Below are 17,228 nucleotides of genomic sequence, written 5' to 3' on the forward strand. Positions count from 1 at the left end.
CACTCGTACTGCAGCTGAAACACCACTATCGCCTGCTGCTGTTCGCACAGTCTCTCCAGCATGTGCAAGGTGGAGTTCCACCTTGTGGGTACGTGGCATATCAGGAGGTGAGCGGGTAGGCTGAAGTTATGCTGCAACGCAGACAGGAGAGCAGCAGCAGAGTGAGAACGCAGAGAGCGCGCACAGATAGCCTGCACTTTCTGCAGCAGCTTTGACATATCGGGGTAATTTTTCAGGAACCTCTGCACCACCAAATTCAGCACATACGCCGGGCAAGGCCCAGAGCTACTATAAGATTTCGACTGTTATCGCACACCATCAGGCCAGGATTGAGGCTGACTGGCACCAACCACTCATCGGTCTGTTGTTCCATGCCCGTCCACAGCTCCTGCACGGTGTGGGTTTTTCCCCCCAAACAGTTCCAAGACAGCCTGCTGTCATTTCCCCCTGGCTGTGCTGAAGTTGGTGGTGCAGGTGTTATGCTGACCGGATGAGGAGGCGGTAGAGGAGGAAGCGGAGTAGGAGAAGGAGGCAACAAGAGGCAACAAGAAACGTCCTGCAATCCTCGGTGGTGGAATGACATGCACCAAACTGATGAGGAGGCAGTAGAGGAGGAAGCGGAGTAGGAGAAGGAGGCAACAGGAGGCAACAAGAAACGTCCTGCAATCCTCGGTGGTGGAATGACATGCACCAAACTGCCATCCATCTCAGGCCCAGCTGCCACTGCATTTACCCAGTGTGCAGTTAGGGAGACATAATGTCCCTGCCCATGCTTAATGGTCCACGTATCGGTGGTTATGTGGACCTTGCCACAGATGGCGTTGCACAGTGCATACCTGATTTTGTATGCCACTTGGTTGTACAGGGCAGGGATGGCTCACCTGGAAAAGTAGTGGCGACTGGGAACCACATACTGTGGGACAGCCACCTCCATAAGGTTTTTAAAAGTCTCAGTCTCCACCAGATGGAATGACAGCATTTCAAAGGCCAGGAATTTTGAAATGCTGGAATTCAGGGCCAGGGATCGCTGGTGGGTAGGGGGGTACTTCCTCTTTCTCTCCAGTGTTTGGGGGATGGACAGCTGAACGCTTCCATGGGACAGTGTGGAGAAGCTTGGAGATGCTGACGGTGGTGGAGGTGGTGGTGTTGCTGCCACATGCTGTTTGTGGGGTGGTAGGTGCTACTGTCACTCCAGAGTGGGAGGAAGAGGCCGAGACTGCAGCAAAAGAGGGAGCAGGAGGAACCTGACATCTTTCATGGTTTTTGAAGTGTGTACTCCACTGCAGCTCGTGCTTTGCACTTAGATGCCTGGTCATGCAAGTGGTGCTCAGGTTTACAACATTTATGCCTCGCTTCAGGCTCCGTGCAAACTACTTGTGTCTTGCCGTCAGCACATTGTCTAAAGAACTGCCACGCCAGGAAACTCCTTGGAGATAGCTTTGGTGTGCTCAGTCCTTGGGTGCAGTGGGCAGTAGCAGTAATACTGGCTAGGGGAAGGCAACTCTGCTTTTGCAACCTGCTTCCTCTTTTGCTGTGCATCTGGCACTGTGTGACCACCACCTCTTCCTCCGAACTGCACACGTCACTCACATGACCTTGATTCCATGTGGGGTCTAGGACCTCATCATCCTCCACATCATCTTCCACCCACTCCTCACCCCTGCCCTCCTTGCCGGTCTGCACACCGGTATTTGGGCCTACAAAATAACACTGAACGTTCCGTCACCTACGTGCACCTGAGGAAGTTGTTTCATTTGGGTGTGTAGCTGGCACAGATTGACCACGTTCTCTCCCTGCATCAGGAGCTCCACCAACACCACAACCAGAGCCACGTCTCTTATTTGATGCTCTCCTCATTCTTTGAGGTCACCCATTGGACAAAAGCCTCATGCACACGGCCGTTGTTTTGGTCCGCATCCGAGCCGCAGTTTTGGCGGCTCGGATGCGATCCCATTCACTTCAATGGGGCCGCAAAAGATGCGGATGGCACTCCACGCATCTGTTGTTCTGTTCCATGGCCCCGCAAAAGAAAAATATAACATGTCCTATTCTTGTCCGCGCTTTGCTGACAAGAATAGGCAGTTATATAAGGCTGTCCGTGACGTGTTTTGCGGATCCACAATTTGTGGACCGGAAAACACACCACGGTCGTGTGCATGTAGCCTAACAGACAGATTAACTGTATTAATTTTCCTGTCACCTATGCAGTGCAGGTGTACCTCACACAAAAAATGGGTATATGTCACCCACTGAACTAACATATGGATTAACTATATTAATTTCCCTGTCACGGATGCAGTTCAGGTGCGCCTCACCGAAAAAATGGGTATATGTCACCCACCGAACTAACAGACGGATTAACTATTTTAATTTCCCTGTCATAGATGCAGTGCAGTTGTACCTCACACCAAAAATGGGTATATGTCACCCACCGAACGAACAGACCGATTAGCTATATTAATTTGCCTGTCACGTATGCAGTGCAGGTGTACCTCACACCAAAAATGGGTATATGTCACCCACCAAATTAACAAATAGATTAACTATTATATTTTTGTGTCGGGGGTACAAAGATGGTGCATTGCACCCACAAAAAAATCGCTATAGGTCACCCACAGTATTAACAGCCAGATTAATTATTATATTTCTGTGTCAGGGGTGCAAAGCTGGTGTATTGCACCCACAAAAAAATCACTATAGGTCATCCACAGAATAAATAGCCAGAAGAGATTCCTAACACTCTCCCTCACTTCAGCTGCCTGGTTCCTGTCCCTGCACTACTCAGAGCTGATGGGCGGTGCTACATGTGATCCAGGTTGTATAGAGGCTGGGTCACATGATGCACCGGGCCAATCACAGCCATACCATTACTAGGTATGGCTTTGATGGCTTCTAAGTGCCCACAGCTTAAAAGCTTAAAAAAAACGAACCCGAACTTTTGCTGTAATGTTCGGGTTCGTGTCCAGGTACACGAACGTGCAAAGTTCGTTACGGACCCGAACTTTGCAGTTCGGGTTCGCTGAACACTAATTATGAGAAAAAAAGGAAAAAAACTGTGAAAATGAGAAGAAGATAGAAGTAGTGGAAGAAGAGGAGGAAAAGAGGGAGTCCAAGGGGTTTCAGCATAGAGGAAGGCATTTTAGCCGAAACGAGCGCCGGGGTATGTGGCTCTCTTGAGGATTACACTATTGGTTCATGGGTATGTTATTCCATGGTGTGAGGCTTTTGTATTAGTGGTGGGTGCTTGCATATGCTATATGTCTAGTACACTTGGCCATTTGTTATATGTGATAGAGGGATCACTGTTTGCAATTACTTGTTGCGATCGCCTTCTTATAGAGTTTGTGCTCACTAATTGTGGACACGGCCATTTAAGTGACTGACCTATATGTATGTATACATCTCTGCTTATGGCCCAACTTTAGGGTATGGATGGTCATTTCCTTTATGCTCACAGAGATATACACTTTGATATGACTTGGATATCTGTGCATACATTAGTGTACCCAGTGTGTATTCCAGCCAATTGTGGTTGTTTTTTTACTGTCCTCCACTTACTGGTCTATTGTGTTATGTCCCCTCAGGTGTAGTCCACTTTTTTTATCTGATGTATTACATCTAATATTTTATGATAATTATTGAATAAAGTTTATCTATATTTTGTTACAAAAACCAGTCTCAGTTTATCTTTGGTTTGTGTTAACCCCCGTTACCAGCAACAGCCCCTGTTTAAACGTGCATTGAAGGTGCCTTGCGGCCATTACCAATGAATACCGACTATACAGTGTGGTCTTCTGTATTAAATGAAAAGCAGCTGCCGGCTAATTAGCCACACAGTTCAGCCTCATGCACGCGTCCGTGGAACACGGACCGTGTGATACCGACCTGGATTTCTTCTAAGTGCAGGAGCGCATGGCGTCATTGGTTGCTATGACGCCGTGCGCTTCCTGCTGCCGCCGCAGTACAGTAATACACTGGTATGATCTATACCAGTGTATAACGCTGGGTTCAGACCTGAGCCTACCCTGTATGCCCATTGTCGCGCGTTCCCGGAAGTCTATGTGCAGGAACGCGCGACCATACGCCCCAAAGAAGCTCCTGTACTTCTTGGGGCGTAGGGCGTTCATTGGTTTTTGCCTGTTGAGCGTTTTACAGCGCGTAGGAACGCGCTGTAAAACGCTCAGGTGTGAACCCAGCCTTACTGTACTGCGGTGGCAGCAGGAAGTGCACGGCGTCATAGCAACCAATGACGCCATGCGCTCCTGCGCTCAGAAGAAATCCAGGTCGGTATCACACGGTCCGTGTTCCACGGACGTGTGCCTGAGGCTTTCTTCAAAGCAACATGGAGCAACCCTCCCACAGCACAGCCGCTCTGTGTGTCTATACCCTAAGGCAGAGTGGCTTGGGTATACCTGATTTATAGCGATTTGTGATGAATTTGCCAAATAGAATTTTCCAAAACTTCTCTCTTCTCCATCGATGACCTAAAGAACAGTATCCCAAAAACCAGTTTTTTCTTAATCGTACCATACAAGCCACACATTTTTCATAAATATAGCATAAGTCATCATTTGAAACTTTTAAGGCATATTTCATCCCATAAACTAGCATACACTGATGAATAAATGTACACTTTTGTGTAGGAATTATTATGTGGTAGAATTTAACAAAATCACTGTTACTGAGTCCAGGTTATGTAGAGGTCTGACATATTGCAGGACCTCAATAATTACCATCATCCCTTTCTGACACACAAAAATAAAATGGGAATAGGTATTTATCAGGGGACTCATATTGTGTGGGAGGAACTAAATGGGGCATCATACTCTGCAGGAAAGGACTCAAGGGAGCATAATACTGTGTAGGGTACACTTTAGGGACATCATACTGTGTGAAGGCACTTAAGGGACATCATATTCAGAAGGGGGGTATTAAAGGGGCATCATATTGCGAAGGAGACTCTTAGGGGGAATTATACTGTTTGAAGAGACACCATAGGAGCATCCTGCTGTGAGAGGGTACTTAGAAACCAAGAAGCCATCATACTGTATGGGGGCACTACAGGGGAATTATCAGGGACACTATTTCTTTGGAGTATGCATCTCTACTGTGTGGGGATCATAAAGGGGGCAACTTTACTGTATATTGATAACATTAATAGGGCCTCAGTAGCATAGGTAAGGACTTATGGGCAATCTTAAACGTGAGGGGGCATTAAGAGGGCATTATTACTGTGTGCGGCTAACTATAAGGACATCATTACTGTTTGTGGAGCATTTATGGGACTGGGTAAGTTTGGGCTTTTATGGGCATGCTTAGAGGCATGCAGTAAGAAATGGATAAGCATGAGTGCATTCAGAAATTTGCAAGCTGAGCGGTTTGTTGCTGATGTATTGCCTTATTTATTGAAGTCTAATATGGCTTGTCTACCCCACAGTGGTGCCAAACCCTTTAAATATAAGTGCTTATTAATAATTTAATATCTGAATTGCAATGTCAAAATGATCTTAATGATAACGCTTCTCCTCAATGCCTGCATTTATTCTCAAGAAATCCAGTTACCGTACTTTTTGATTTTTCATGATCTATTTTTTTTTTTTATGCAAGAATAATAGTGAAATCTGTCATTGCATTTTATTACATTTTAAAGAGAGTCATGGAAGTTCAGCTCAAAAAGGTTGAAGTTGCATGTGGTGACATTTAATTGCTTGTTACTTTTGTTCTACAGAAAAATATAGAAGCAGAGGGAAAGCAGGGTCACATTTTGAGGCAGCAAGGAGACGGAGTCGGGCTGTCCTTTATCACATCTCGGGTCACCTACAAAGGAGAGAAAAGAACAAATTAAAGCTTAATAAAGTAAGAACTCAATATTTATAATATACTAGCAGAATGACCCGGCTTCACACGGGTATATTTTGACTATTTTATTTAATGCTTGTGTATGTAGTTAAAAAATATCCACAGTATCCCCCATAACAGTGACCTCCAAAGTGTCCAACCCTCTTAATAGTGACTTCCACAGTGCCCCACCCCCATAACAGTGACCTCCACAGTTCTCCACCCCCATAACAGTGATCTCCATAGTGCCCTACCCCCTTAAAATGTGACCTCAATAGCACCCTGACCATTAACAATGACCTCCACAGCACCCAGCCCCCTTAACAGTGACATCCACAGCTCCTCACCCCTTTAATATTTACCTTCACAGTGGCCTGCATCCTTAACAGTAACCTCCACAGGTCCCTGCTCTCTTAAAATGTGTCCTCCACAGCACCCCACCACCCTTAACTGTGACCTCCACAGCAACCCGCTCCCTTAACAGTGACCTCCACAGAGGCCCGTCCCCTTAACAATAACATTCATAGTGGCCCTCCCCCTTAACAGTGACCTCCACAGCACCCATCCTCCTTAACAGTGACCTCCACAGCACCCTGCTCCCGTAACAGTGACATCCACAGCACCCACCCCCTGAACAGTGAACTCTACAGCACCCATCCTACTTAACAGTGATCTCCACAGCACCCTGCTCCCGTAACAGTGACATCCACAGCACCCACCCCCTGAACAGTGAACTCTACAGCACCCCACCCCTTAACATTGACCTCCATAGTGGCCCATCCCCTTAACTGTGACCTCCAAAGCAGCCCACCTCCTTAACTGTGACCTCCACATCACCACGCTTCCTTAGCAATGACCTCCACAGTGCCCCCGCCCCCTTAAAGGTGACCTATAGCAGTGAAGAAAAATGTCTGGGTTGTTATGGAAACCTGGTGTAAAACTGTATGTATGTCAAGACTAAAGGACCTGCGAGCTTCTATTGGCCAATAAGAGTCATATGACCATGTGTATGCCAGTTAGGATATGAGTGAAATACTTGCAAGCTTCTATTGGCTAATAAGAGTAATTTGATGGTGCAATATTGCCATTTTTGTAATAACTCAAGAACAATAAATCCTAGCGACCTTCCCAAACACCAGATGTACCTGAGTGCCAAATTTGGTGCAGATCGGTGCAGTCTTTTGGTCATGCATAAAGAACAGACAGACAATAGACAGAATGTTATATATACTGTATATACTAGCAGAAGGACCCTGCTTCACACAGGTATATTTTATCTAATTCATTTTATGTTTGTGTGTGTCGTTAAAAGATATTGACAGTATCCCCCATAGCAGTGACCTCTACAGCACCCTGCCCCTTTATCAGTGAACTCCACAGTCCCCCACCTCTTAACACTGAGCCCCCCACAATGCCCCGCCACTTTAAAATAGGACCTCCACAGCAGCCAATCCCCTTAACTTTGACCTTCACAGCAGCCCACCCCTTTAATAGTAAGTTTCAGAGCACCCTACTTCCTTGACAGTGATCTCCTCAGGGGCTCTTCCCCTTAACACTGACATCCATAGTGCCAGCCCCTTTAAAAGTGACCTCCACAGTGCCCGCCCCTTTAACAGTGACCTCCACAATGCCGTCTCCTTTAACATTGACCTCTGCAGTGCCCGCCCCTTTAACAGTGACCTCTGCAGTGCCAACCCCTTTAACAGTGGCCTCTACAGTGCCCGCCCCTTTAACAGTGACCTCCACAGTACCGGCCCTTTAACAGTGACCTCCACAGTGCCGGCCCCTTAAACAGTGACCTCCACAGTGCTCATCCCTTTAACAGTGACCTCCACAGTGCCCGCCCCTTAAACAGTGACCTCCACAGTGCTCGCCACTTTAACAGTGACCTTCACAGCGTCCTGTGCCTTTAACAGTGACCTCCACAGTGTCTGCCCGTTTAACAGTGACCTCCACAGTGCCCTGCCACTTTAATGCTAGGGCTACACGATGACATGTGTCACACGACATTTTGTCTAAACAACTTCTATAATAATAGGCTATGGTGTCGCACTGCGACATGCTGCGAATGCGACACGACAGTCACAAAAAATCCATCCAAGATGGATGCATGTAGCAGGGTAGTTGTGTCCTATGTGTAGTGCAACTTATTGTCATCCTGTAGCCCTAGCCTAAAGCTGACCTACAGCAGTGAATTTGGGAATATCTCAGGTATGTCCTAGAGAGCTGAGACTCAGTCTAAACCTTCCCGGACTCCTGATATACCTGTGTGCCAAATTTGGTGAAGATCGGTTCAGTCATTTGGTCGCGCATAAATAATAAACAGACAGACAGACGTCCAGGCAGATGTCCAGACAGGCAAACTCTTATATATATATATATATATATATATATATATATATATATATATATATAAATATATATACACAGTATATATAGTTCTCCAAAAAAGAGTCAGCACTCCAGTATATTGAAGGTGAAAGACCCGCTTTATTGTCCCTCTGCAACGTTTCAACTGCTCATTGCAGTCTTTATCAAGCATACAAAATAGTGCCAAAACATCCACATTTATACCCACAATACCTTGTGAGCCAATTAGTGATAATTATACAATCAAGTAGAAAAACATATAAATAGTAAGGCTGTTACCAGCCTGCATTTGTGGGAGGGGCGTCTGGCTATTTATTCTCCTACCTGCCGCTCAGCCAGGCGCCCGAGCCTCACGCATTCCTGTGGTATCGCGCTCCTTCCCCTCTGACCTGAGACCTTCCTTCCGGTTTCTGCATTCACGCACCGCCGGCGTCTGGACCATTGCCCTCCTCTCCAGCCTTCCAGGTAATCGAGGCGCAGCTAGCTCTGATCTAGCTGTGCCTCACGTCTGGGCTCGTGCCCCCTGGTGGTACAAGTCGGGTGCCTCTCTCCCCCAGCCTAGTTCCGCTCGCTGGATCCCGGCAGCAGGGCCGGCGAGCTACGTCCTGGTTCACTATTTTGCCGGTCACGTGCCGCGCAACTGGGGGTGCTAAGTAGTTTCACTATGGGCAGACAGTGTTGTGCTCACATTTCGCCCCCATGCACTCTCCTAATCTTTTGTTTTCTACTAAGTTTTAGCACAAGTAATTTGGGCATTGTTCTGGCTCTGTGATGCAGGCAGCGCACCCACTCCGGGGGAAGGGGGCCGCAGTTTTTTCGCTCGTGACCTCTGCCAGCTTGCTCTGGGGCCCTGCAGAACTATGGTTCCCTCTGTGGGCTCTCACCAGACTGGCTAGGGGTCACAGCGCCGTCCTTAAAACCATGTGCCCTCTTGATATGCGGTGCACAATTCCAAAAAAAAAAAAAAAGAGAGGGGAAAATAAAATCCATCAATCGGGGGGGGGGGGGGGGGGGGGGGGGGGCGGGGGTAACGTTCCTCAACAGCCAGTCCGCCCTCGTCGCTGCCTTAGCATCACATTGCCAGAATTTGCGCTGTGAAGTTGGTGATACGTTACTGTTCAAATCAGCGGCTTTTCTATCTCACGCTGCTTCCATCTCCGGATCCTCCCACATTTTCGGGGTCCTCTGGATCTTCCGGTTCCGGGGTTTCAGTGCCTTGTGGTTCACCCAGGGTGTCACGTCCCTGGATCGGCCAGGTTGTCAATGTTCCTGGATCGCCCAGGTTATCAATGCTCCTGGATCGCCCAGGTTATCAATGCTCCTGGATCGCCCAGGTTGTCAATGCTCCTGGATCGCCCAGGTTGTCAATGTTCCTGGATCGCCCAGGTTGTCAATGTTCCTGGATCGCCCAGGTTGTCAATGTTCCTGGATCGCCCAGGTTGTCATTGTTCCTGGATCGCCCAGGTTGTCAATGTTCCTGGATCGCCCAGGTTGTCAGTGTTCCTGGATCACCCAGGTTGTCAATGTTCTTGGATCACCCAGGTTGTCAGTGTTCCTGGATCGCCCAGGTTGTCAATGTTCCTGGATCGCCCAGGTTGTCAATGTTCCTGGATCGCCCAGGTGGTCAATGTTCCTGGATCGCCCAGGTTGTCAATGTTCCTGGATCGCCCAGGTTGTCAATGTTCCTGGATCGCCCAGGTTCTGTCTTTGTTTTCTCAGGGTTTTACATCTGTTCTGATGTCGGTTGTTCCTTCCTTTAGATTGGGCAGTTGTTATTTTTCCTTCCTCTCCTTCGTTCCGTCTAGGAATTTTGAGGCAATTCCAGGTAAGTCAGCTCAGAGACGGTCACTGGGGCGGGGTTAACCGTCAGTTCGATACTCAAGTCCGTTCTTTTTCATTAGTTCCATTTAAACGATTGGGGTTTTTGGAGCCGTGTTTCCAAATCCGTTCGTATCCCGTCAGGTAGGTTCTTACGTTGGTCACTTTTCACACACCTTCAGTCTCACACTTTCTTTCGGCCGCTCTCCCCGCATCCGTCTGTGCTTCTTTCCGTTTTTTTTTTCAGGTAGACATAAGTTCGCCTTTTTTTCTCAGGTCAACATGTCTCACATGTCCGATATGGATGACAACCTCTCCATGCCAGGATCGTCCATCTCGGGGCATAATAGCAGCACATCTTTAAGGAGTTGGACAGTGCCAAAGTTGATCGCCGAGCTCAATCGCAGGGGATTCGGCATCCTGCGACTGCCCGCAAGGCCGAATTATACCGTCTCCTGATGACTACTCCTGGTTCGACAGCTGAGCAGTCCAATAACGACTCCATCCGGCTGGCACTAGCTCAGATCCAGTCGTCCATCGCCGGACTCGTTAGCTCAGTCACGGACATTCAGACTAGGGTAGCGGTTTTAGAAACCAGGCCAGCAGCCTCACCGCAATATCCAGGTTCGGCAGTCATTCCTGCCATTCCTCCGGACGTTGCAGGTAGGCCTTCTGCCACCCCCCAAATTGCTCCTTCCCATTTTGTCCCAGAGCATATTAAGAAGGATATCCTGGCAGGCAAGGACGTAAATTTGGCATCCATTTTGAGTGCCTCCCAGGATATTTCCGAAAACCGAGTGATTAACTGCGGAGAGGTTTCCGTGGTTTTAAAGGCCAAGGATGCTTGGCTAAATAGGAAGTTGTCTGTTTCCGAGTTCGTCCTGGCCTTCAGCCTCTACAGGGACGTAATGTGCTCCGCTCAGCCTAATCGCAGGGAAGAGTTAGATACCTACTATCATCGTTCGTTTTCTGCCAAAGCCGTCGCGGCCCTGAATCAATTTCAGTTTATGTCCAACTGGGCAGACTTGGACATGGAGTTATTCTGCCGGCACTTTGCGGGTCTGAAGGCTCCTCTGTGCGCCATCTGCCAATCTATTTTTCATTCTACGGAATGGTGCCCTAATCCGGTGCAAGATCCACAGTCAGCGCCCACTCCAGGTCCTTCCGGGTCCTCCAGGTCTTCCTCTTCGTTAGATAAGCTGGGCAGGCCAATTGTGTACCTCGGTAGTAGCCAGGTGTGCAACAATTTTAATGCCAAGGGCTGTGCCTTCAATGCGTGCCGAGCACTGCACATTTGCTCTCTTTGTTTTCGGGCTCACCCTCGTCCTTCCTGTCCCAGGAAGTCAGCCAGGGACTCCTGACTAGCCAACCTCAACTTGGAGTTACTGGCTGCACTTCTGCAGGGCCACCCAGATCGTCCCTTTGTCGCCTTCTTATTGGATGGGTGCAGAGAGGGGTTTCACACCGGCATTGTCACTCGCCCTCAGGGCTGCTGGATGGGCCCCAATCTGCTATCCGCCTCCAGTGACCCTGAGGCGGTGACCACCCTCATTCAAGCAGAGGGCGACAAGGGGTTCGTCATTGGTCCCTTCCTAAAGATTCCGTTTCAGTCGTGGCGCATCAACCCTATCGGCCTTGTCACAAAGCTATCGTCCAATAAAAAACGTCTCATTTATGACCTCTCCGCGCCTCATATGTCCTCCATTCCCAATCTCAATTCACTCATTCCCGCTGAGGAATATTCCATGCAGTATTCTTCAGTGGACGAGGCCATCCAGTATATTCTTCAAGCAGGTGTCGGGGCTTGGCTGGCCAAGTTAGATATTGCCGATGCTTTCAAGCTGCTTCCAATTCACCCGCAGCTTTGGAAGTACTACGGCATCCAGTGGGCAGATAAATTTTACTTTGCCAACCGGCTTACTTTTGGGTCCAAGAGCAGCCCTTGGCTTTTTGAACAACTTGCCATGGTGGCTTATCCATGGTCGTCCACTACTTGGACAACTTTCTTCTCATTGAAAGGCCCAGTCAGGTCCCTTCCATTCCCCATTCACTTCTGGATATTTTTTCCCGTCTCCAGATTCCCGTGGCCACGGCCAAGACTGAGGGTCCGGCCACCAAGGTCACCTTCCTGGGCATCATTTTAGATACCGTCAAAATGGAGGCTAGCCTCCCCAGCGAGAAGTTGCTCAGGATCCGCTCAGCCATTTTCCGGGCAGTTCAGTCTCAGTCTCTGACCAGGGCGGAGCTCCAATCCTTGCTGGGGATGCTTAACTTCGCCTCCAGAATTATGCCCCAAGGCAGGGCCTTCCTTTCCAGGTTGTTATGTCTCCTGCCCTCTGCCCCAGAGCAGGATTCCATCTGGACAGCCATGCCATTGCAGATCTCGACATGTGGAGCAGTTTCCTCTCTGACTGGAATGGCATTTCTTTGTTCGTTCTGCGGTGGGATTCCTCTTCCCCCATGGTTTTCTCTGACGCCGCCGGTTCCTCCGGGTTCGCTGCCATTTTCAGGTCTCATTGGCTGGCTGCCGGATGGCCGCCAGAATTAGCCTCGGACTCAGCAGCTCTAAAATCCTCCCCCCTTTTGGAACTGTATCCCATCGTGGCGGCTGCTCAGGTCTGGGGTCACCTTTGGTCTAACACTTCTGTGACGTTCGTTACGGATAGTCAGACCTTGGTGGACATTGTCAACAAGGGCAGGGCCCAGTCCCCCAGGATCATGGCCTTGTTGCGCAAGTTAGTGTGGTTATCCCTCCACCACAATTTTCACATGCGCTGCGTACACATTTCAGGCAAACAGAATAGGGCCGCAGACGCTCTTTCCCGTGCTAATTTTGCGATTTTCTTTCAGGAAATGCCCGACGCGGATCAGTCAGGCACGCCGGTGCCCTAATTCAGCACTCTCGTTCTGGATTAGATTCGCTCTTAGAGGAGGCCAAGGGTCTGGTCGCAAAATCATTGTCACGCAATACGGCGAGGAATTATCAGGCCGGCCTAAGAGCTTTTGATAAATTCTCTAAGAATCATCCGAGGGGTCAACACTCCGAAACCTCCTACATCATGGCCTTCTTGGCCTATTGTCACTCACATCTCTCTCTGTCATATAGTACCATCAGACTTTATTTAGCCGGACTTCAACATCACGCTATGCTGGCCACTCCTCATCACAGGTCCTTTTTTTCCATTCAAGCTATTAAAGCCACCCTTCGGGGTATTCAAAAGGAGGGGAAGGGGTCTGTGAGTCATAGACAACCAGTGTCCAGCAAATTGTTCAGGGATCTCTCCTCGTCATTGAATGGTAATCCTTTTGGGCCCTCCACTAGCCTGATTCTGAAAGCGGCAATGTATCTCACCTTTTATGGGTTCCTCCGGCCCGGAGAGGTTTTGGCCGGTCCAAATCGTCAAAACCATCCTTTGAAGCAACATCTGTCATGGGGCCAGGGCCATTACACTCTCCTGCTACCCTCCACCAAAACCAATCAGACGGGTCCCCCCTCTGAGGTTAAATTCTACCCAACATTGAACAATTGGTGCCCAGTTCAAGTGCTACATCAACTACTAGCACTCATCCGAGGTTCATTGCCAGATAGCCCGCTCCTGCCGCATGCAGGCAAGCCTATCAGCACCTCTCAGTTTATATCTTATATCCGTGCCCTCGCCCAGGGACTAGGTTATGACCCCAAGGTAATTTCGGGGCACTCATTCCGCATAGGGGCAGCCTCCGCTGCTTCTCGGCATCAGGTGCCAGCCCACGTCATCCGGTCCATGGGGCGGTGGCGGTCCTCCTGCTTTACCAGGTATATACCCAATCCTCAGGTAGAGATATCTCGTGCCTTTCGATCACTGGCTTTGTAATTTGTAATAAAGTGTTGTACCTAACTGTTGTTTTTTGCCCCCTTTTTTCACTGGTGTACCTGCGCCCGTGGCTCCCGGCACAATTCAGCCACTATGTTCAGGGCAGGTTTCTCTGCGTACGCCGACGTTGTCCTAGCCCTGACCATAAATAGTAAGGCTGTTACCAGCCTGCATTTGTGGGAGGGGCGTCTGGCTATTTATTCTCCTACCTACCGCTCAGCCAGGCGCCCGAGCCTCTCGCCCCTCCCTCCCGCCCCTTTTCTCAAGCTTCCATCAGGTATGCCCCCTTTTTTCACTGGTGTACCCGCGCCCGTGGCTCCCGGCACAATTCAGCCACTATGTTCAGGGCAGGTTTCTCTGCGTACGCCGACGTTGTCCTAGCCCTGACCATAATATAAAGTACATAATCAAACCAGTGATCAAGAGGCCTTCTATGCAACTTATAAGGCCATGATTGCAAATACTTAAAAATCGCATATTTCATTGTGTATTTAAATAAAGTGCTACAGTGCATAAATTGATCAAAGTGATCACCTGTGTGTGAAATTAATCATTAGTGAATAGCCAATCGGCCGCATAGACTATAGAAAAACTACTTACACAGCAATGTAATCGGATGGCGCCAACCCCAGCGTCCCATGTCTGCCAATGAGCATGTCCGGTAACTAGGACTCCAGTACACACTATGTCACGCGACCCGTCATCTGACCACACGTGATCAGTGATGTGGATCGCAAGGCGTGAATAGGTAACTGGCCTACACCATTGGTGCACGTGACGCGCCAGAAACGGCACCCGGGTCATCAAGTCACAGAATCACATGACCACATCACGTGAGCCGTAACCCAGTACCCAAACGGCGTCCCAGATCTAGCGAACCACAGCCACCTAAAGGTGAAAGGGCACTGCCGGGGACAGACATGGAGGGGTATTTGAAAATCACCTATGGGGCATGAGAAGATTGTCTGGTATAAAGATACCAAATAGTGAATCTACTAAAGAAAGGATATCAAGCCGTATATGTAGGAAGAAATAAAGTGATGCGTTCCCAAAAGAGAAGCTATTAGGGAACACTCACTACTGTAACTATATTAAACAGGGGGAGGGGGGGTGGTTTATGCGGTTGTATCACTGCAATGATCATCGCCGCACACCAATTAAGGCACCAAGGTGTAAAGTACGGTCAGTACCAAACACCATCAGGACCAAGGTCCACCCCATTGCCCCTCATCTTTAGACCATAAGTAAAAACCTTCCAACCATGACTTATCCACAGTACGATTATCTTAATCATGGATTTATTAAAAACAATTCCAATCATGCTCCCAAGTATGAACCTATTAGACACTATATATGGCCGCCATCATTTTCCACTGCTGTGATGAGCTTGAAAAGATCAATCAGATCTGATAAAATCTGAAATAAAAAAGAACATGATAAATATACAAAAATTGTTTGACACCATAGGTAATCACAACATTAGAGCACAGAATAAGAGAGACAATCCCACAGGGTAAAGGATCCCATTAACATCAGATTATATTCCATTTGAACTCAACATTCAGACCCTGGGGTTTGAGGGTCTGGAGACGATGTATCCATCGCAATTCCCTCTGTTTGAGGGTCAGTGTACGGTCACCACCCCGTCTGGCCCTAGGTACTTGATCAATAATCATACATTTTAACTCTCTTTCACTGTGGCCACATTCAACAAAATGTTTGGGGACTGGCAAATCCGTTCTTTTCCGCCTGATTGTAAAACGGTGATTATTCAATCGTGTTTTCATGTCACATGTAGTCTCCCCCACATAGAGGAGGCCACATGGATATTGGACTACATATATAACAAAAGTACTGTCACATGTCAGGACATGGCGTATGTCATATTGTATTCCTGTCACTGTGTGTGTGAAAAAGTTCCCGTTCAAAATATAGGGACAATTCACACATGTCAGACAAGGGAAACAACCCGTTTTCCTAGGACCTAGAAAAAGTCTACACCTTCCTTTTAATGGGGACGTCAGTCCTCTCCAACTTATCACGCAGGTTAGTGGGACGCCTGTATGACAAAAGCGGGGAAGAAGAGAAGGCCTCAATCGATGGGAAATTGCTCTTTAAAATGGGCCAGTGTTAAATAATGGCTACATCTTTGCTCTGTTCAGAGTATGTTGAAACAAATGGAATCTGCCTAGGTTTAAGTTTCCTCTCTCTAATCTCCATTCCCTGGGAGTTTTGTATCCTTCTCAAATGTTTATTGATATTCCCAAGATCCATCCTCTCTGACTGAACTTATTAATCATTTGTTCATATCGTATAGGTAGGCGTTCAGGGTCCTGTACAATCCTCTTCACGCGTAATAATTGGCTACGGGGTAATGATTTAATAGTGGGTCTGGGGTGACAGCTTTCATAGCGCAACAATGTATTACAGTCAAAATGTCTGGTGGCATCTTTTGATGTCACCAGCCTCTATACATCAATTGATCATTCACGGGGGGTAAATGCGGTCATGAGATGTTTGGAATATAGTGATTTCTCGACAGAATGTTGTGATTTTATTATTGTATTGTTTAATTTGGTCCTGAGACATAATTACTTTATGTTTGGGGATCAATTTTTCTTGCAGTTACGTGGGACCGCCATGGGGTCGAATGTGGCGACCACATACGCAAATGTCTTCATGGCGGCTCTTGAGGAGGATCTTGCCTGTGTCCCACCACTTCAGCAGAGTGCTGGGGTGCTGACGATACATAGACAACATCTTCCTCATTTGGCAAGGAGATTTTGAGTCTTTAGAGCAATTTCACGGTTTTCTGAATCAATTGGACAGTGGAATTGCCTTTACACTTACACATTCTGACAAACAGGTACAGATCTTGGACACGATGGTGTCTATTGTCGGTGACAAATTGTCTACAGACATTTTCACCAAGCCAACTGACTGTAATACATTGTTGCGCTATGAAAGCTGTCTCCCCAGACCCACTATTGAATCATTACCCCGTAGCCAATTATTACGCGTGAAGAGGATTGTACAGGACCCTGAACGCTTACCTATACAATATGAACAAATGATTAATAAGTTCAGTCAGAGAGGATATCCACTTGGGAATATCAATAAACATTTGAGAAGGATACAAAACTCCCAGGGAATGGAGATTAGAGAGAGGAAACTTAAACCTAGGCAGATTCCATTTGTTTCAACATACTCTGAACAGAGCAAAGATGTAGCCATTATTTTAAAGAAACACTGGCCCATTTTAAAGAGCAATTTCCCATCGATTGAGGCCTTCTCTTCTCCCCTTCTTTTGTCATACAGGCGTCCCACTAACCTGCGTGATAAGTTGGT

At 47.9% G+C, this 17,228-nt stretch overlaps 1 protein-coding gene across 1 annotated transcript in view; it reads left to right on the plus strand.

Moving 5' to 3' along the window:
• Positions 1-17,228, plus strand: part of KCNH8 (potassium voltage-gated channel subfamily H member 8) — a 726,151-nt gene that overhangs the window by 390,865 nt on the left and 318,058 nt on the right. Inside the window, exon 4 of the mRNA XM_040433027.1 lies at positions 5,729-5,856. Within this exon, the coding sequence (XP_040288961.1) occupies positions 5,729-5,856 (128 nt within the window). The remainder of the gene's footprint in view (positions 1-5,728; positions 5,857-17,228) is intronic.

The sequence above is a fragment of the Bufo bufo genome, chromosome 5 (assembly GCF_905171765.1).
Source record: "Bufo bufo chromosome 5, aBufBuf1.1, whole genome shotgun sequence".
NCBI classification, from domain to species: Eukaryota; Metazoa; Chordata; class Amphibia; order Anura; family Bufonidae; genus Bufo; species Bufo bufo.